The sequence below is a fragment of the Nyctereutes procyonoides genome, unplaced genomic scaffold, assembly GCF_905146905.1.
Source record: "Nyctereutes procyonoides isolate TBG_1078 unplaced genomic scaffold, NYPRO_anot_genome, whole genome shotgun sequence".
NCBI lineage: Eukaryota > Metazoa > Chordata > Mammalia > Carnivora > Canidae > Nyctereutes > Nyctereutes procyonoides.
In genome coordinates, this window is record NW_026575037.1 from 25,362,433 (window position 1) to 25,382,637 (window position 20,205).

The 20,205-nt window shown below is 64.7% G+C and overlaps 1 protein-coding gene across 2 annotated transcripts; it reads right to left on the reverse strand.

The window, feature by feature from the left end:
* Window positions 1-804: 804 nt before the first annotated feature.
* On the reverse strand, window positions 805-19,806 carry TNNT2 (troponin T2, cardiac type). Of its 2 annotated transcripts, XM_055318991.1 has the most exons (16): window positions 19,615-19,806; window positions 15,409-15,460; window positions 14,412-14,422; window positions 14,296-14,310; window positions 11,858-11,887; window positions 9,883-9,948; window positions 9,536-9,571; window positions 8,630-8,663; window positions 7,573-7,633; window positions 7,189-7,305; window positions 6,370-6,447; window positions 4,759-4,869; window positions 3,582-3,691; window positions 2,776-2,866; window positions 1,415-1,455; window positions 805-1,091 (listed from the first exon to the last, which is right to left on the reverse strand). In XM_055318991.1, the coding sequence occupies exons 2-16, from the start codon at window positions 15,444-15,446 to the stop codon at window positions 1,046-1,048; spliced, it is 885 nt and encodes a 294-aa protein (XP_055174966.1). In that variant the 5' UTR covers window positions 15,447-15,460; window positions 19,615-19,806; the 3' UTR covers window positions 805-1,045. The 2 variants fall into 2 exon arrangements, with proteins under 2 accessions (XP_055174966.1, XP_055174965.1); XM_055318990.1 differs by lacking the exons at window positions 9,536-9,571; window positions 14,296-14,310; window positions 14,412-14,422; window positions 15,409-15,460; window positions 19,615-19,806 and having other exon boundaries at window positions 11,858-13,565.
* Window positions 19,807-20,205: the final 399 nt, after the last annotated feature.

Genomic DNA, 20,205 nt, shown 5'->3' on the forward strand with positions numbered 1-20,205 from the left:
TGTGTGTGGAAGCGCGTGGGAAGCCTTCCCAGGGACCGCGGGGCTCCCTTTGGTGGATGACAAGTGGAGAACCGAGGGAAGGCCTTGCAGGCAGAGGGAGCAGCTGCAGCAGAGGCGTGGGGGCGCCGCATTCAGGGCTTCCCCTAGGGAGCTGTTGAGCCGGGTGCTCTCCCATCTCACGTGGTTCCCCTTCTGCCAACGGGGCCCAAGGCCGCCACGCCGTCTTCCGCTCAAGGAGCCCGTGGTCCCTGGTTCGTGCGCACGCCCCAGAGGACGCGCAAGTGGCGGGAGGGGAGAAAGCCGAGGCACTCGGACCAGCCCACGCCTCTCAGCAGCTCAGCTCGGCCTGAAGGGCCACCTGACGACCCCGGCCCTCCTTCCCCCGGACGCCTGCTTCCTAGGCCCGGGCCAGGAAGAGAAAGAAAACAGGCCCATCCAAGAAGGCCTCCGTTGTTCCCAAGGAGTGACTCACACGGGAACCCTTGTCCTGACGCTCAGGACACTCGACAAGTCCCCCGGGGCCTCGCGGTGACTCACGGCAGCCCCGGCACAAGGCCTCCTGCTGGGTGTGAGGCCCAGGCCCTGGGTGAGCCCGCGCATTCGGCGCCAGCGCCCTCTTGCCTCCCAAGCAGGTGGACGGGGCTCCTTTGAGTTTGGCAGTTACCAGCGGCCCGTGTCCCCGAGGGGCGTGTGTCCCCGAGGGGCCCGAGTCCCTGAGGGGCTGCTCTCGGCCCTGACTCCCTGTGAGACAGGCTCTCACCTGAGCTTCCCTCCCTCTGAAGAGTTGCTGACAGAAAAGGCACGCAGTGTGTGTTGGCTTTTATTATGGGCATGCGTGGCACGTGGGGTGCATGCGTGGTACTTGGGGTGCATGCGTGGGCACGTGGGGGGACAGGCGCACAGCAGCTTCCGGCCGGGCCAGCTCCTGGTTTCCAGACACCAGCCTGCCTGGATGGATGGATGGATGGATGGACGGGGGCCCCGGGACTGGGGGCGAGCGGGACGGGGCGCCGGCGAGGATCTTTGGTCAAGGCAACTGCTGCCCCTACTTCCAGCGCCCGGTGACCTTGGCCTTCCCGCGGGTCTTGGAGCTGCCAGAGAAGCGGGGCGCCGTCAGAAGCGGGACACAGGCCGGGGCAGCAGGTCTCCACAGGGAGGGGGCGCAGGTGGCCGACGGGGAGGGTCGACAGGGCGGCCTGGAGCTGCCTCCAAGCCTTGGGCTGGGGTGAGTCCCCACGGGCCCTGCACCCCGTCCCCCGCGGAGCAGTGACCCCGGGGGAGCCCAAGGAGGAAGCAGCCTGTGCCCTGAAGCGGAGGAGGCAGGGGTGGGAGCCGGAGCCCTCAGAGGAGGAGACGGTTAGGACCCGGGGCAGGAGGAGGCAGGCCGGGCTGGAGGAAGGACCTAGAAACTTACACTTTCTGGTTATCATTGATTCTGTTCCGGAGAACATTGATCTGTAAGTGAGAAAGACAGAGTAACCTCGGAGCTCAGGGACTCAGGTCCCAGGTGGCTGGGGATGAGGGGCAGGCTGGCTTAGCACAGCTGTGGAGGAGGAAGGGGGGGGGAGGAGGAGGAGGAAAGATGAGGGACTGGGTAGGAGAGGGAGGAGGGGAGGGGCCCGAGCAGCAGCCCTGTGAGATCCAGAGGGCCCCGGGGCCACGAGCAGAAGCCAGGCAGAGGCTTCCCGGCCACACCACGGGGCTGTCGCTGTGGGGTCCCAGAGCCACAAAGGGCTCGGGACAGGGTGGCACAAAGAGGCCTGAGCCCCCGTGCAAGGCCCAGCCGGGGCTCAGGAAGCCCCCAGGCAGCCGCAGCCCCCAGGGCCCCAGCCGTCCCCGCCCTGGACCCGAGGGGAGGAGGGAGGCCCGGGCCTGGGGGCTGGGGAGCAGCTAACACCTCCTGCGCCCGCGGGGTGCCCGGCACCCTCTGTTCCGTCATGACCACTCTTCCCAACTGTTCACCCGCAGGATTATCACGAGGTATGACCTCATCCACGCGAAAGCGCTCCAAGGGGCCTCGGCAGAGCCATCACTGCGACTGTCACCATTACCCTCCCGGCCCCCCCAACCCTCACCGTGGCCTGCGGGCATCCTCGTCGTTTCGATGGGAAACGGAAACGAGGAGAGCTAAGTGACTGGCCCGGGTCACGTGGGTGAGGGCCGAGCCACAGACCCGGCAGTGCAGCCACCATGTGCACGCTCCCGTCACCACATGGGGACATCCGTGCGGCCGCGAGAACCTGAGCGGTGCCCGGAGGAGGGACCCTGCGCGGGAGGTGCCCAAGGCAGCCCCCAAGGGGAAGCTGCGCTCCTGGGGCCAACGGGCCTGTGGGGACCCGCGCCGCCCAGCCGACTCCAGCCTGCTGCTGGGACACCTGGGACCCCTCGGCGGGCTGGGTGCACCCCAGGGCCTCGGAGTCCGTGGGGACGGGAGACGCGGCTGCCGGGGCGGGGGGCCTCCTCTGCACCCGGAGCTCTGCTCTGTGCACCCGGCTCCCCCCGTCTGTCTGGGCGGCTGCCTGGAGGCCTCAGGAAGGAGGGGAGGGGTCCCCCTAGGGCAGGCCCCCCCAACATGGGTCTTTGCTCCGGCCCCGCCAGTGAACCATCAGAGCTCCGCAGCGAGCAGTGGCCGGTGGTGGACCCTGAGCACCATCAGGGACGAGACCCCGAGTGCGGGGTGACAGGGTCAGGGAAGGGGCCTGACTGGCAGCGCCGAGGGGACCCACCGACCCAGGAGGGGCGTGGTGGGGTCAGGGTTGGGGGGGAGCAGCTCACTTCGTATTTCTGCTGCTTGAACTTCTCCTGCAGGTCGAACTTCTCGGCCTCCAGGTTGTAGATGCTCTGCCACAGTTCCTTGGCCTTCTCCCTGCGCAGCGGAGCGGGGCGGGGTGGGGGCCCTAAGGGGGGGGCCTTCCTCCCGAAGGGCCCCGGGCCTCAGAGGCCCCAGCCCTCCTGCACCCCAGGCCGGCATAGGTCCCCAGCCCACCTGCTCAGCGTGGGGCCCAGATGGCAGTGCCCAGGGCTTGGGGAGACAACCAGGGGCCGGAGGACTGAGGTCTGGGGAGGGGCAAGGCCCTGCAGCACCGCAGACCACAGTCCGATCCCCGTGTCCCCCCCCACCCCCAAAGGGCGGCTACTCAGTGCTCCCTCCCTGTTGGCCAAGCAGACCCGGCTTGACCTGCACAGGCCCAGCTCCCGTCCACCAGGCCGGTCTTTGGGAAAATACGTGGTGTGACCGCGCCCCCTGGAGGTGTGTGGTGAGAATGCACCCCTGCCCTCCCCTCCCGCTTCCCCTCTGCTCCCCCCTCCCTTCTGCCCCCTGTCCTCCCCCCACCCTTCCCTCAGCCACCCTGCCCCCCTCTGCTCCCTGCCCTCCCCTCTGCTCCCCTACCCTCCACCACCCTCCCCTCTGCCCCCCTGCCCTCCCCTCTGCTCCCCTTCCCTCCCACCTGCCCTCCCCTCTGCTCCCCTGCCTTCCCTCCTGCCCTCCCCTCTCCTCCACCACCCTCCCCTCCACCACCCTCCCCTCCACCACCCCGCCCTCCCCTCACAGATGCTGCCCCTGCACCCTCAGTCCCCACCTCAGCTGGTCCTCGTTCAGGTGGTCGATGGCCAGCACCTTCCTCCTCTCAGCCAGAATCTTCTTCTTCTTTTCCCGCTCCGTCTGCCTCTTCCCACTTTTCCGCTCGGTCTGGAGAGGGTGGTGAGCAGGGGGGGGGGGTTGGCTAGAGAACACCTCCTCCCTCCCCGCGCCCCTCCCAAACCCCAATAGGGAGTAGGGCAAGGCCTGCAGCAGGACCAGGCCCTTATCCTCTTCCTCCTGAAACACCCACATGCCACCAACTGCCTGGATTTCCCAGAGAAACTGAGGCAGGGGCAAGGAGGGCCGGTTCAGTCCCTTACTCCTTGGCGGCTCCCTCCTCCTCCCACTAGCCCACTGTCCACGCTCCTCCCCCCGCCGGGCCCCTCCCACCCAGGGAGCCCCCAGAGCCACGAGGAGGAAGAGGGTTAGAGGTTTCTGTACCCACCTGGGCCTGCAGAGCCAGGACACCATGAGAGAAAGACCCAGAGAGAAAGAAGGAGACCCGGACAGAGACACAGAGGGAGGGCAGGGCCCGGGGCCGAAGGCAAAGGCAGGAGACACAGGGGGAGAAGGAGAAGGCGATTCAGACCCCGCGGTGGCAGGAGGCGCTGCCTGGAGAGCGGGCAGGCCCGGGGCGGGCCCGGGCGGCTGGAGGGCCCCGGGGGAGGGGGGCCGCTCTGAGCTGGGGACCTGGGAGGCCTAAGGAACCGTCCCGGTGGCTCCACTGCCTGGAGAAAACCCATCTGGTAGCTCCTGTCCCCCCTTGAGAACGGGGTACCAGCGGGAGGGGGCACGAGCGCGTGTGTAGGAGCAAAGCCTCTGTGGGTGCTCGGGCGCTCGGGCGCTCGCATGACCTCGGCGCAGGTGGGCGGGCCTCGCACCTGTCTCCAGGTGAGCGGGCTGGGCTCTGAGCAGCCTGAGGCCACGGCCAGCCGGAAGGGGCACATCCGGGGCTCCCACCAGGGCCCTGATCCTAGCCCCCCGGGGCCCCGGGCACGGCTGACATGAGGTCGGGGCCTCTACCTACAGCCCCACCGCCAGCAGCCCCTCCTGGGGAAGGCCCAGGCAGGAGGAGGAGGACGCTTGGGTCTCACATGGTGGGGACCCAGCTCGAGGGCGGCGGACACCCCGCCCCTCCCACTCCAGCGCCCTGAAGCCAGCTCCTCCCGGCCCACCTTCTGGATGTAGCCCCCAAAGTGCATCATGTTGGACAACGCCTTCTTCTTCCGGGCCTCGTCCTCCGCCTTCCTCCTGTTCTCCTCCTCCTCTCGTCGGGCTCTCTCCTCCTGGTTAGCAGGGGGAGCAGGAGCACAGATCAGGGGTGGAGGCACAAACCCCCGCGCGGGCTGAAGGCTGGGGTCCCCGCGGTCCCACGAGTGGAGCTTTCTCTCCACCAGGCAAGAAGCCCCCGCACGGACCCCCCAGCACAGGGCCTGGCACCAGGGAGGGGGTTCCCCAAGTGAGGGTCACGTGCTCCCGTCAGGCAGGGAGCCCCCGAGGGGGCCTGTTGCTCTGGGGGCACAAGGAGGGGAACTTCCACTCCTGCGGAGTCAGCACGGGGCCCAGAGGCACCCGAGACACCAGCCGTCCCATAGCGAGTTTGTGCCTTTCAGCCCTGTGGCTCACCTGGCCCCCCCACCCTGTGGCTCACCTGGCCCCCCCACCCTGTGGCTCACCTGGCCCCCATCCGTAGCTCACCTGGCCCATCTGGCTCACCTGGCCCCCCATCCTGTAGCTCACCTGGCCCCACCCTGTGGCTCACTTTGCTCCCCACCCTGTGGCTCACCTGGCCCCCCTCACTCTGTGGCTCACCTGGCCCCCCCACTCCTGCCTCTGGCGACTACCAATGTGTTCTCTGCATCCACGAGCTTGCTTTGGTTTTCATTTTTGTTTCGTTTTAGATTCCATATATATGTGAAATCACGCGGGGGCGCCCGGGGCGGGGGGGCTCAGCGCGTTGAGCGTCTGCCCTCAGCTCAGGTCATGATCCTGGGTCCTGGGGTCCAGCCCACGTCGGGCTCCCCGCTCAGTGAAGGGTCCGCTTCTCCCTCTCCTGCTCCCTCTGCTCCTCCCACCGCCTGCCTTGCTCATGCTTGCACAAGCTCACTCCGTCTCAGATAAACACATAGAATCTTTAACAAAAAATAAAGTGGGTGAAATCCTACGGTACTTGCCCTTCACTGTCCGGCTTATTCCACTTAGCGTAACACCCACCCGTGGTCCAACCACGTTCTCACAAATAGCAAGGGTTCCTTCTGGTTTCATGGCCGAGTAATATTCCTGTGTCCGTGTGTATGTGTCGGTGTACATGTGTGTCCGTGTGCGTGTGTCCGTGTGTCCGTGTGTCCGTGTGCGTGTGTCCGTGTGTCCGTGTGCATGTGTCCGTGTGTCCGTGTGTGTGTGCATGTGTCCGTGTGTCCGTGTGTGTGTGCGCACTTTCTTTATCCCCTCCTCCGTCGCTGGACACATGGGTTGCCTTCAGGTCTTTGCTCCCGTGAATAAGGCTACAATGACCGGGGTGCAGATGTGTTGCTGCTGGGGGTTTCGTGTTCGGGTGAACACCCAGAAGTGGAACTGCTGGACGGAGAGTCTCATAAAATTCTGGGTTCGGGAGGCCCCGACGTTTGTGCCTTGCCGGCCGCTTATCGCCAGAACCCAGACAAGGCGCAGCACTCACCGGGGGCTCGCTGACCGGACCAGGGCGTGTGAAGGCAGAGGGGGCGGGGGCTGGAAGGCGCTGGCAGCAGGGTGGGGGGCTCGGTGGGCCCTGCACTAGGGTCACTCACAGCCAGGCGAGTCTGACGCTCCTTCTCCCGCTCGTTCCGGATGCGCTGCTGCTCGGCCCGCTCGGCCCGCCGCTTCTCCTACGGGGGAGAGGCCAAGCCTGCCCAGGGCGCGCACAGGCCGAGGAGTCAGCAGAGGTGCAGGGACCGCCCAGGGGACAGGCGGCCTGAGAACCCTCACGGGATCCCCCGCCCCCCGAGCCTCAGGGCAAGGAATGCCCTTCCTCCAAGGGCTTCGGCCCGCCAGCTGCACGCACGCAGACAGTCGGGCCGACAGGTGGGCCAGCTCCCGGGGCCCGGCTAAATAAAGATGGGCCGACACCGAACAGCACTCGTCATGGGGCTGTCCTCAACCACTCGAAAAATGCCAGGCGGCTCGTCCCGTCTCCCCGAGGGCTGTGCCCCGGCCCCCGCCCGGCCCTGGCAGCTGCTCTGTGTCCCCCGACAGGTGGCCAAATCCTCAGCTGCCAGCCAGCGCCGCGCAGCCAGTTTGGTGGAGGGGAAAACAAAGCAAACCAGATGACCTCCCTCCCCCAGCAGGATTCGGGATCGCAGAGGCCACAGCTTCACCCGTCACCCCGGGTCGGTGCGGGAGCTGCACCCAGGGGGAGGCAGGCGGGGGCGGGGGCGCAGCTGGAGCCCAGGCCACCCAGACCGTCCAGGGGGTGGGGAGTGAGCAGGGCCCCAGGAGGTGCGGGCCGGGGGCTCCTGGGCACCCGGGCCCTGATGGAGAGCCCACCCCGGGCGGGGAAGGGGCCCCAGGGAGGGCTGCCCGGGCACGGGGTCCTCTGGGGGCGATTCCACGGGAGGCTGGACACCCACAATCCTGTCTTTGAGTGAAATCAGCTCCTCCTCCTCTTTCTTCCTGTTCTCAAAGTGAGCCTCGATCAGCGTCTGCAGTTCGTTCAGGTCCTTCTCCATGCGCTTCCGGTGGATGTCCTGCGGACGCACGGCGGGCTCAGAGGCCCCCAAGGGCCGGGGAAGCGGCTGCGGGGTGCCCCCTCCGCAGCAGACGGGACGGGCAGGCTGGACGCCCGGCCAGCAGGGGCCATGGTGGCCTGGGCCCAGGAGGAGGCCCAGTGGGGGTGCTGAGCACCTCCCCACCTGCCATGCCCCCACCCTGGGCTCCCAGGTCACAGGGTGTCTCCCTCGGGCCCCCTGCAAGCACTCCCAGCCCAGGCCCGCTCTCCCCACAGGCACACTCACGTCAAAGTCTACTCTCTCTCCATCTGGGATCTTGGGTGGCACCAGGTTGGGCATGAATGGCCTGTGGGACAGAAGAGGAGGGAACCGGGGAATGTCCCCCAAACCCCGGCCTCTTGGGACCACGGGTGCTCAGGGCAGCGGGGCCCCTCTCCTTCCTGCAGAGGCACGGCCACCGCGGTGCTAACACCCCGTGTCAGGTCTCACAGCCGGGACACCGAGCTCTGTCCCAGGTGCCCCCCTCCATCGTCCCCGTGCACCCACGACGTAGGCAGCGCCAGCCTGTCCACCAGGACGGAGGCTCAACGGCACACGCGGCTGACCCCACGGCGTCTCCCGACGAGCCCGGAGGCCTGTGCTGTGGTCCCCGCCCCAACGCATGCTTGCCGGGTGGCACCTGGTCCAGTGGGGCCGGGCCTCAGTTTCCCCATTCACCCTCAGGTCTATGCAGGGCTGGACTGAGATACCGCAGCGTCCATCGCCAGGAAAGCAGATGGCGCTGGACGGATGAGCGGACCTGGGGCTGTGTCTGGGGCTGTTTCCGGGGGACCCACGGCCATGGGGCGAGGCCCACCCGTGTGGGCTGGGACAGGTTGAGCACCGCCCCAGGGGAGGCGCCTGCGGGTCCAGCACCCCAGCCCCCCTGCACCACGCCACCCCGCCCCGACCCCCTGCCACACTTCGAAGCCCCCTAGGCCGCCCAGTTTCATTGCTTGGCTCCCGCAGATCTTCTCTCCTCCCTCAGTTCCCACTTCAGCTACAGAGGAAGGTGTTGCAGCCACGCTGAGGGACGGGGGGGGGGTCTCTGTCCAGGGCCACGACTAGTCTGCCCCCCGTGACGGGGTGCGCAGCTGGCTGTGCAGGCCGGGGCGGACTTCAGCCTCCACCGTCCCTCAGGCAGATTCTTGTGGGTACACACCCCGTACAACCGTACATGGCAGCCTGCGCCTGCTGCACCCCCAGCCCATGCCCACTGTGCCATACTGCCCTCCTGCCCGCCCTGGTCAGCCCTCCTCACTGGCCCTCCGCCCGCAGGGCTTCACAGGTGCGGCCCACTCACCTGGGCTTTGGTTTGGACTCCTCCACTGGGCCATCTGGAGAGGAGAGAAGCCCAAAGCCACGGGGTCAGGAGGCCCCAGGTCTGGCCCCGGCTCTGCCCCCCATGGGCCTCCATTTCCCCATGTGCACAGTGAATTCCTTCCAGCCCCGTGGATCCCTGGCTCCAGGAGTGTCACGAAGGTCACACCCCACACCCCCTGTGCCATAGCAGCTCCCGGGGGGACATCTTGGGGCACAGCGGGGTCCCCACAGGAAGCACACACGCCCAGAGGAAAATGCCCAGCCTTTCCTCGTTCACCAGTTCTGGGCAAGGCAGCTTTGCTTCCCAGGGAGGAGGGCCCCCCCCCGCCCCGTGGCTGCCCCAGGGGGTCCTGGCCCCCCAGGCCCTGCCCAGGTCTCTGCCTCCCCGGTTGCTCCGTGGATCCCTGACCACCAGGGCCCGGACGTGGACGGGCATGATGCCAAGACCCAGTTGCTGCCCCTCCCCTGCAGAGACGGGACCAGGACCCCGGCACCCCATAAAGCCTCCCCCGTGGCAGTGAGCACCGCCCCACTGTGGACGTGCCACAGCCCCCATGTGTCTTGGGGTTTCATCCCAGAGACGCCACGCTTCACAGATGACATTGCCTGAGCTCCAGGAGCCCGGAAGGTGTGGGTCCCCAATCTGGGCAGGACAGTGGTCCCCTCTCCCCGGGGCACCACCCGGGCAACTTCTCTGGAATGAGGGAGACAGGGGTTTGCAGCCCAACACCCAAAACCTGCGAGGTCACCAACTTCTGACCTCGCCCCCCCGAAGGCCTCCTCGCCCACCCCCCCGGAGGGAGTCCTGTGGGCAATCTCCCCCAGAGCTGCTTGCAGGGGTTCCCTTGACATCCCGATACGTCCCTCCTGAGCCTTAAGCCCTCACCTTCGGCCTCTTTAGCCTCACCTTCCTGGCCATCTCCTGCACAGAACAGGAGAAATCAATAAGAGCCTCGTCCTAGGCTCAGGCTCCTGCCCGGAGGCTTCTCCCCACACGGGGCCTAAACCAAAGCGCACCCTGCCGGCTCCTGGGGCCACAGACATGGCCCTGGACCCAAGGGAGCACCCCGACAAGGGTCATGGCCCGGCCCGGGCAGGTGGCGCTGGTGCGCAGGCTGCAGGGCGGGCTCCGGGCGGACGCCCTACGTCCACAGGGGTGCCCTTGGGTGCCCCCGCCGTGCCCCGAGGCACCGTGACAAAGCCCCTCAAGCCCTCACGGCAGGCAGGCCTCACCTTCCGCGTTGGTCTCCTCCGTCTCAGCCTCACCTCCTGCCTCCTCTGCGGCCTCCTCTTCCTGCTCTGGAGGGCGAGCCAGACACCGTGAGTACCCAGGCCCGCACCGGGAGGCAGCCCCCGCCGGGGACCAAGGGCAGGGAGGTCGGCACCTCCCCGATCCGGGTGACTTTTGGGGCCACCGATATGAATGGCACGGGGCTGCTCACTTCCGGGGCTGAACCAGAAGCTGCCAAACTACGGCCCAAGGGCCGAATGTGGCCCCCAGAGTATTTCAGGAAATAAAGTTTTATTGGAACACAGCCGCATCGATAGCCTGCCGGCGGCTGCCTTTGCCCCCTGCAGCAGGTCCAGACATTGCGGCAGATACCGACCGTGTGGCCCGCAAAGCCTAAGACATTTACTATGCGCTCCTTTAGGGGAAATGCTTGCCGACCCTGCTACGCCCCGACGGAAGGGCAGGAGGAGGCTTGGGCAGAGTCCTGCTGTTCCAGACCTGCCTCTGCCGGAGTTTGGGAATTGGAAATGGGGCCTGGAGACCTGTGCTCCCCCTGAAAGCCACTGGGAGGGCTGGAAGCCTGGGGTCGGAGCGTGTTAGGGTGTAGTGGGCGCTGCGGGGAGCGGCAGAGGAGGGCTCGCAGGCCTGGTGAGACCCCGCTGGGGTGGGGACGTCTGGTGGCTCAGCTGCTGCTGCCTGATTTAGCACCTTTCCCCAACAGCCTCCCTGGCAATCACACGACTCCACCCCAGTCCCCCCACCCCACCCCGAATGCTCTACCCAATGATCGGGAGCTACGGGATTTATCGTACTGCTGGAGAAGCGCCTGTCCTGGCTGGACTCAGTAACTCTGGGGACCCTTCATGTGTATGTAAGAGAAACCAAAACAGCAAGACTATGGGTGGGTGGGTAGGTGGGTGGGTGGGTGAGATGCCCACCGTGTAGACATTTGTACTGTCTGGAGAGTCAGTAGGATTTTTCTATTTTCACTCCTCGGCTTGGCAGGATATGGACCCCACCCAAGTCAGGCACTTGAGAAGACAGATAAGACGGGATGACGCCAGGCCCATGGCTCTGCCTGTGGGAGGTGCCTGGTAATGCTCCCTGACTGACGGGCTGACAAGTGGTGGCCTCCTGGCAGAGGGAGGCGAAAAAGCCTCAGGGCTGGAGAGAGAGGGGCCGGCCACCAATCAGCCTGCCTGGTGCTCTGGGTCCCCCGTTCCCACGTGTGGGCCTGGGGGTGCCTCTCTGGGAGAAGGTCCTTCCAGAAGGGGTGAGAGTAGACGGCTGGCAGCAAGAGTATGGCCAGTGTGGGGGTGCTCTTCAGGCCGCCTGATTAACCCCACCCCAGTGCCAATTCTCTGTGCAACGCCCCCCACCCTCCGCGGCTCCCAGGCTCCCCAGACCACCCACCGCAGCTCGAGACATCACTATTAGAAAGCTTTCTAAACCTCAGCCCAAGTGTGTCCCCCTTGCCCTAGTCCCGTCCCCGGGGGCTGGCAAGAGTCCAGGCCCCCCCACGCCCACCGCAGTGCACATGTGAAGGCTGACGTCATGTCCTTTCTGCTCTGGCTATTTCCAGTTCCCCCAGCTGCTCTTCGGATAACTGTGTCGCAGGCCCCTCACGCCCGGCCGCGGCGCCTGGGTGCCGTCCAGCTCAGAGGGAGGGCCCAGTAGGTGCCGCGGGGGCAGAGAGAGGCCACCCGCTCCAGACAGTAGTGCCCCTCTGGGCCACATGCGGACCAGGCTAGGGGATGAGCCAGCCCGGGGCCTTCCCGCCACCCAGCACAGCACAGAGGTCAGGACCCGGGGCAAGGAGCAGCGGCCGGGCCCCTCCGAGGACGGCAGCGAGTGAGGGAGCCGCCCCGCGCCCCTGGCCCCCCGGAACCCCGGCCCGCCCGCCCCGCTCGCCACAGAGCAGGGCCAGGCCCCGGACAGCAGGGAGCAGAAAGCACAGGAAAGGAAAAGCTGTACTACCGTCGTCGTGCTCTCTCCAGTCCTCCTCTTCTGGGGGTCAGGGAGTGGCCGCAGCAGGGGGGAGAAGCGAGACAGGTTAGTCTGGGAGCAGGACAGGGACAGGCGCGGGATGGCGCGTGGCTCCGAGCGTGGGCTTCGGGGTCAAGCTCCAGCTCCAGCGCCCGATGCAACACTCGGAGCCACTTGGGCAATTTGCTTCTCAGCAGCTTCCCGGGCGCCTTGTCCGTAAAACGGACATGACCGTCCTCACTCCCGCGGGTGAGACGACAGGTGATCTCTGGTGCCCGCGGACCCGCGCTCACCCGGCGCGTGGGAAGCGTTCAGTGGCGCTAACGGACCGACTCCTGTGGGCACCCCAAAGGGCACGCTGCCAACGACCCACTGCCCTCAAACTCCTCCCACGCACCCACCGGGAACAAGCCCCCGGAACCCCCCGGGACACGTCCGGTTGCTCAGGACCCAGAGGCCCGCAAGCCCCACGGGAGCGCCTGGCGTGGGCACGTTCCTGTCTGCCTGAAGGAAGTGCCACCTGCGGGGGGGAGGGGGGCGGGGGGGCCAGGACGGAGCTTACAGAAACCACCAGCTCCCTCCTGGAGGAAGAGACACGGCCTGGTCCATCCTGCAGGCTTGGGGTCACCCACTTAGAGCCCGTTCTTGGTCATTAGGGCCACAGGGTCTTACTCCGCGGGAGGCGGGTGGAGTCCATTCACTGCCAGCAAGGCACAGGCTCCGTGGAGCTCGGGACACCGCGCGGCAGAGAACTCATTATTTTGTTAAGTCACGGCCAAATCCTACGGCGCGCGGCAGGCAGGTTAGTCCCAGATCCAAAGGTCTGGATCTCAAGCACCACCCCCTAAAATTCACGAGCTGGCAAGTCCTCAAAGCAAAGGAAAACCCGCCATCTCGAGAGCTCAAGCCGGGAACACAGCGGAAAGTGGAGCCAGCTGGATTTTTGATTCAAAAAATATTTCAAGGGCACCCGGGTGGCTCAGCGGTTGGGCGTCTGCCTTGGGCTCAGGGCGTGACCCCGGGGTCCCCGGATCGAGTCCCACGTCGGGCTCCCTGCAAGGAGCCTGCTTCTCCCTCTGCCTGAGTGTCTGCCTCTCTGTGTATCTGCCATGAATCAGCAAATTTAATCTTTCAAAAAAAAAAATATTTCAACTAGCTTCTGATCTATTTCGTGTTCCTTGACTACCAGAGTGACTCCCGTGGGCCCTCTCGGTTTCCCCTGAGTTTCCCTTGCGTCTACTCTTTGGCCAGGCACCCCGGAACAGCCTCAAAGGTGCGAGAGGCTCCTCGTTTTCCCTGGAAGGCCTGGGGAAGAAGGGGGACGGCTACGGAAGCCCCGGCTCGCTCCCTAGACCCTCGGGGAGCCCCTTCTCCTGGTGCCCACACATGCTTGTGCTACAACAGCCTTTTCTGAGAATTTGCAGAGGCTCCAAGGGGCAGGATGCAACCCGCCTGGGTGCGAAGCCTGAGGGGACTGAGGGCGATTCCGGGCCCCTCCGGGGCTGGGATCTGAATCATTTCCGTGTGTCCAGCCCCCAGGAAGAGAGAGGGTTGGGGTGATCTTTCAGTGGGATACGGGACACAGAGCGAGGGAAGACTCATGAGAGCAGATGTCCCAGAGGGGCGCCTGGGTGGAGCAGTCGGTTAAGGGCCCAACTCTTGGTTTTGGCTCAGATCATGATCTCAGGGGTCATGATCTCAGGGGTCAAGCCCCACATGGGCTCCACGTTCAGTGGGGAATCTGCTTGCCCCTCCCCTCTACCTCCCCCCTCCCCACCTCGTTCTCTTTCTCTCTCTCTCTCTTTCTAAAAGATAAATAAAATCTTTAAAAAAAATGTTTCAGATAACTGAACACGTCCATAATCCCATTTGAAAAGTCATTACCCTGAATGTTTTTAAGTGTGATAACGGTGTTATGGTTGTTTTCCTGTAAATAGCGCTTATCTTTTAGAGATGCGTAGCGAACTACTTAGGCGCTGAAATGCTAGGACGTCTGGGGATGACCTGGGATGTCTGCTCTACAATAAGGGAGGCGAGATGACGCATAGATGAGAGAAGATTGGCCGCAGTGGATGACGGTTGAAGCCCGATGACGGGCGCTTGGGGAAGGGGGGGGGGCTGTGTAATTCTATTTTTGTTATTTTTATGTTGCATTTAAAACTTTCCTCGGTTAAAAAAAAAATTGGAGGGAAAAAAATCAAAAATGATTCATTGGAAAAATTGATGGTTCTGTTTGAACAAAATGGCGGACGGCCGGGACCCAAGCCACCCAGGCTGGCCCTGACTCCCACTGGCGCTGTGGCTGTTGGAGGACCTTGGCTCAGCTGGGGGTGAGGGGCAGGGACAGATCAGCCGCTCTCCCAGGGCCTCCAGGACCCTGGATCCCCCGGGTCTCTCTTTTCTGGCCCTCCCTCTGCCCGGGCTCCTACCTTCCACAGCTTCTTCTGCTCAGGAGAGAAGACCGCGGCCGCAGGAGAGGAGAACACGCGGGTCAGTTTCCAAGCAGGCTGCCCCCATGCAAATGAGTACACAGACGTGTGCTTACCTTCCTGCTCCCTGCGTGCAAGAGGACGCGTTGTCAGTAGCACACCCCCATGCACACCCCACACGCACACCCCACACGCACCACCCCCACATGCACACACACTGGCCTTTTCGAAGAGAAGTTCCCCCTTAATTTCCCTCATTGCCTGATGGAGCCCACCCTCCTTAGGCCCCTACCAAGGCACCCCCTAACGGGCCCGTCCCTAACAAGCCCCCACCTGGTCCCTCCAGCATCAGCCCACTTACCACCCTCTCCCTGCGCTGAGCTTCACCGGCTGCACCCCACAACACCCTTCCCCCACCTTCTCTCTCTATCCACATCCCCGCAGGTAAGCCCGACCATCGCAGCCCCCACTGCCCTCCCCCTCCTTAGAGCTCCCCCACTACCCAGAGCCCACCCTCCAGCCCAGCCCCTCTTGGCCAATTACTTCCAACATTTTGCATCTTAACATCCCAGAGAAGAGCAAATTCCACGAAGGTAGGGACCGTGTATCCTGACACCCCGCATCCTCCCTGGTGAGCATCACCCTCCAGGGGATCATGGTTAGACTGGGTGCCAGTGTCCCGCTCCCGGGGGGGTCCCCCAGCAGAGGCGGTGGACGGGACACTTCAGGAGCAGTGTGATTCCAAGGGGAGTGCAAGCAGTGAGCTCTGATTTGCGTTTTATGGGGCATAATCTGCTGGGTGGCTATGGGACGGTCACTGAACGACTCTGGATCCGGTTTCAGCAAACACAGCTTCTAAGACACTCTGCCTCCTGGTCTCCCAGTCAGGTAGGACCTCACCCAACCCCGTGCCTCCTGGTCTCCTAACCAGGTAGGACCCCAGCCCACCCTGGGAGCTGAGCCTCTCTGCAAATTCTCCCCACTGGGGCCCAGCCCCGGGTCCCCCCAGAGGCACAGAAGCACAGGTCAGACCCCCAGGATGCACAGCCGCCCCGTCCCCGTCCCAGCTCCTGGGGAGACCAAGCCCGCACACAGGGTGCCGCGGATACTCACTCCTCGTACTCTTCCGCCACCTCTTCCAGGTCGGACATGGTCTCCGCTCTCCCTCCAGAAAGAGAAAAATGTCAATGTGGGGGCAGAGGGGGAAGCCCGTCCTCCTCCAGCGCTGGCTGCCTCCCCTGAGGCCTTGGGGGTGTGGAAGGTGAGGTCAAGGGCGGGACAGTAACCCCCACGTCAGCCCGAGGGCAACCGGCCCTTTCCTCGTCCCCCCACAGGCAGCCTGTGTGGCGCCTCCCTGTTCCGGTGCTAATCACTGTAGCTCACAAACAACCTTTCTGTGGTTTCTCTAGAACCTTTCCAGTCCACAACCTTGCCAGGCCCTCAGGGCAGCCCCGAGGCCCCCACCACCACCATCATCACTATCACCACCACCACCACCACCACCATCACCACCACCAGCACCACCACCACCACCATCACCGTCACCACCACCACCAGCACCACCACCACCACCAGCACCAGCACCAGCACCACCACCACCTGCATCACCACCACCACCACCACCACCACCACCACCACCAGCACCAGCACCACCATCACTGCAGAGTCCCCCTGGGAGGCTGCTTTCACAGACTGTGACACATCCATAGCCTGGAATACCTCTCGGCAATGGAAAGGACTAAACCAGTGATAGGCGGGACACCTTGGATGAATCTCCGGGGAGACACTCTCATGGAGGGGAGGAGGCCAATTCGTATGTTTTCATTCACATATAACATTTTTGAAATGGTGAAGTTTCATAGAAATGGAGAACAGACTGGTGCTTGTCGGGTTGTGTGTGGAGGGGAGGGAGGGGAGGTGGGCATGGTGACAGAAGGCACACGGGAGGGGCGCCTGGCTGGCCCAGTCGACGGGGGCCAATTCTGGCCCCACGATGGGTATGGGGAATACTTTAAAACATTCTTTTTTTAAAGGCACACGGGGTTTTTGTGGTTTTAGAACAGCCCGGCGTCTTGAGTGTGGTGATGAACACATGAACCTAACCCACCCGGGATAGAATTTCCCACCCACCCGGTCCCGGTCCGCGTGAGAGTATGGCTTGTAGGAGGGTCCACATCCTAGTTGTGACCTGCACCACCGAGGTGCAGGCACCCGGGGGACGCGGGCAAAGTGCACATGGGGCCCGCGTCATATCTCAGGATTGATCGCGGGTTAAACTCCCCGGGATCAGTACCAATCCCACTTAGGGCCTGGCTGGAGAGCCCCCCCTTAGCTGGGCTGGAGAGTCAGACCCCTCCTCCGGCTTGGTGAGAGCGGCTGCGTCCTGCCTAACACCCTGAACGGCCGGAGCACCTGCCCGCGGCGCCGCGGGGACCTTTATGAGGAGTGGGTTGGCCTGAAGGAAAGTGGAAGACGCTGGGGACGTCAGGCCTTACTGTGCGTCCGGGCGACCGCAGGAAGAAGCCACCGGGGGAGGCGAGACGCACCTGGTTGTGAATCCTGGCTCCAGCTCACATGTGCCGGTGACCTTGGAAAGGTCTTAACCTCCCTCCACCTCTTCTGCGACATGGGCCCTCCCCCGGGGTGGCGGGGAGGCTCGGGCGGACCTCTGATTGATCCGGGTCCTAAACCAGCCCCCCTGGGCCACAGCTGTGCACGGCCCCACGGGCCCCTCTCACCGTGGCTGAATCACGGATGGTGCCCCCCCCCCCGCCCCAGCCGTGCAGCATGAAAGCCGTCGATCTTCCCGCAAAGGGATAAGGTGATGTGAGGCGGGACGATGGCGGAGCAGGAGCCCGGTCGGAGCGGTGGACGTGGCCATCCTCTGGGAGGCTTCTCCTGGCCCCTCCCGCCGTCCCACCAGCATCCAGCACTGCAGCCGCCAACTTCTGATTCAAGCCACAGGTGACAGGGGTGCGGGGGGAGCACCGCTCGCCACCCTCTCCTCCTCCCTGTGCACCTACGGCAGCCGGCACCCCAGGCACCCATCTGGGGGCGTCCAAGGACAGTCGCTACTTGGGTGGGGTGAGGTGACTCTGCGGCAAGGCCGCCGCTTTCAGGCTGAGGGACTCTGAGGGGGGAGCCCCTGCTCGCGACCGGGCCTCTGAGTGGAGCCCTCCCCCGGACCCAGGCCCGGGGCGGCCTCGGGCTGGCTGCTCATCCCAGCCTGCTCCACAGCTGCCCAGTCCTACTGGGTTCGGGACAAGCATGGTGGCAGCGAGGCAGAGCCCCCCAGGCCCCTCCGCCCGGAGCTCACAAGGAGCTCCCCTGGGAGAGGGGAGGGGGACAAGAAGAGAGGCAGGTGTGTAAGGTGTCGTGCCGGAGGACGGAGCCTCATTCTGCCGAAGACAGACCCAAAGCCCGGAGCATCTCCAAATGGGCCTTCGGGTGCGGTGGCCAGATCCGGATGTGCACAGCCCCAGGCCCTCGGGCAGCAGCCAGGACGGGAGCCGGGGGTGGGGGGGTCCCTCACCTCGGGGAGGGCAGAGAAGTGTCTCGGGGGGGCACACATGCCAGTGTGGGGCACGTGCCCCTGCCCTCCCACCAGCTCGGAGCCATGAGGCGTGGCTTGGGGGCCGAGGAAGGACAGAAGGACCAGCAGCTTGGAGCCCCCTCCCTACTCCTGGGAGCACCACCCAACTCCTAAAAATAGCGAGGATGGAGGGCAGGGGAGGGCGCGGATTCACCCGGCTGCCCAAGGCAAGACAGATGAAGGGGCGGCCAGGCTGGGGCTCTGGCTGTGCACCGACTCCATCAGGACCCTCGCAGCGCGAGGACCCACAGCGTCCAGAGCGGCCAGACCCTCACCTGCTTCCACAGGCCGCTGTCCGGCCAAACGCCCGCACGGCCCAGAGGTCAAGGTCACCTTTTCTGGGGACTAAGTCACAAACAAGACAAAGCAGAAAAGACACTGGCCGCGGGGTGAAAAGACCTGGACTTAGGGGCCCCCGGCTGGCTCAGCCCGTAGACCAGGAGACCCCTGATCTCAGGGTCCTGAGCTCAAGCCCTGCATTAGGCATAGAGATTACTTTAAAAAAAAAAACTGATTTTAAAACCCAATTTTTGCTGTGTGACCTTAGCTAAGTCATCTAATCCCTCTGGGCCTCCATTAGCTTATCTCTCAGACCATGAGCTTCAAGTTCTAGTCTTGCAGAAACAAGTCCCTGAGGAATGTGGCCCCGGCCCTCGGCCCTCGCCCTACATCCAGCTGGAATCCCCCCAAGCCTGCAGCTGTCAGCCCACCAGGAGCGAGGGGACAGGCCTGAGGGGGCCGTGCGTAACCTGAGCCCCTCAGATTCCTCTTGTGCCTGGAGAGGAGGGCTGGCCCCATGAGTCGCAGGTCGGAGGAGGAGGAATTCTGGAGGTCAGGTGGCTTCCCAATAGCACGGGGCCTGGAATGTGCTTTGAAATTCCTCACTCCCCGCAGTCGCCTCCCTAGGTATTTGCTCCGCCTGCCCAGGGGAAGCTGAACATCAAGCCGGGGCAAGGTCTGTCCCTACAGGGCCTGCTGCGGAGACAGCGGGGGCACGGGGCAGCTGGACGCGAACCCCTGGAGCTGGCCTCACACCCCATGAGAGGCTCTTACCCAGGCGTCTCCCCGTCAGTCCCCCAAACGCTGCCTGGCGGCACGTTCTCCCTGGGGAGGGAGGTCCGAGGAACGTCCCCCGTCCGCCTGCAGAGGTGCCCGCGGCCCCTGCCTGCCTCTGCACAGGTGCCCTTCTCAGGGCTTCCAGGACACTTTCCAAATTGGGGGGGCGGCGGGGATGAGAGCTGCACCAGCACCATCGTGACTGATAGGACCACAGCCTGGCTGGGCTCTGAAGTCAAACAAGGACCTGCCTGGAAGGTTCAGGGGGCCCTGGGCCTGGACGTGAGGGGTGGGACCCAGCAATCCGGGGGAGACCCTGTTGGTTAGAGCTTCGCCGCCTTTAGAGCACACAGGGGCCCGGCAGCTACCTCGTCCGTCCTACGGGTGAGGAAGTTGAGGCCCAGGGAGGGGAAGGTTCTCACCCAAGACTTTCCAGCCACGCGGTACCTTTAGTGGCAGGTCTGGGGCCCCAACCTAAGTCTCTAATCTCCAGCACGGGCCGCTGCGGCCCTACTGCGCTCGTCTTGGGAGTCCGAACCCTGTGACGCCGCCTCTATGGGGCGGCCTCTTCTCGGGGGAAGGCGGACGGCTCGCAGCTCTGGCGTGGACTCAGGCAGGCTGTGGGCGCAGGCCGGTCCCCACCTCGCTGCTCTCCCCGTCCCGAGCCTTACCTCCAACCGGGAGCCGCCGCGATCCGCAGAGCCTCAGCAGGGACTGGGCGAGGGCAGGGGACCGAGAGGCTTTAAGCAGGCCTGTGGGCTGGGCCCGGTGAGCCAACCCGCGGCGGGAGGAATGTGCGGCGGGACGAGAGGGGGCGCGGGGGGTGTTGGCTGCTATTTTGGCAGGTGCCAGGGACAGGGCTCTAGGAACATGCACCCCACGCCATATAAGCCCATGTGGTTGTCCAGCTGCTCAGATAAGCTATTTAAAACCGGAGCAGACAGGCAGGAACGGAGCGCGGAGCAGGCATGTAACAGAAGCCAGCTGTCCCTCTCGAGAATCCCGATAAAGCAGATGCCAGAGGCGCAGTCCCGGGAAGGCAGGCTGGGAGCGGGCCGGGCACCGGGCAACCCCGAGGCGCCTCACGAGTCCTCGGGCCAGGCTCTGGGGCACACGGAAGGGCGACCTGCACCTCCACTTACGAGACGACGCTGCAGGGAGGGCGTCTTCCAGGCTCCTGGCTGCTTCCCTGGGCCGAGCGGCCTTGCCCAGCGGGCAGGCTCCACAGGCCTCAGTGGGGACACGCGCCACGTGGGTCTTCT

Excerpts from the sequence above, each read along its gene's own strand:
- TNNT2 (XM_055318991.1), bottom strand. The coding sequence starts at position 15,446 with ATGTCCGACCTGGAAGAGGTGGCGGAAGAGTACGAGGA. Across the intron at positions 7,306-7,572 it reads GAGAGAGAGTAGACTTTGAC|GACATCCACCGGAAGCGCAT; the intron begins GTGAGTGTGCCT and ends GTGCGTCCGCAG. Across the intron at positions 1,092-1,414 it reads ATCAATGATAACCAGAAAGT|CTCCAAGACCCGCGGGAAGG; the intron begins GTAAGTTTCTAG and ends CTTCTCTGGCAG.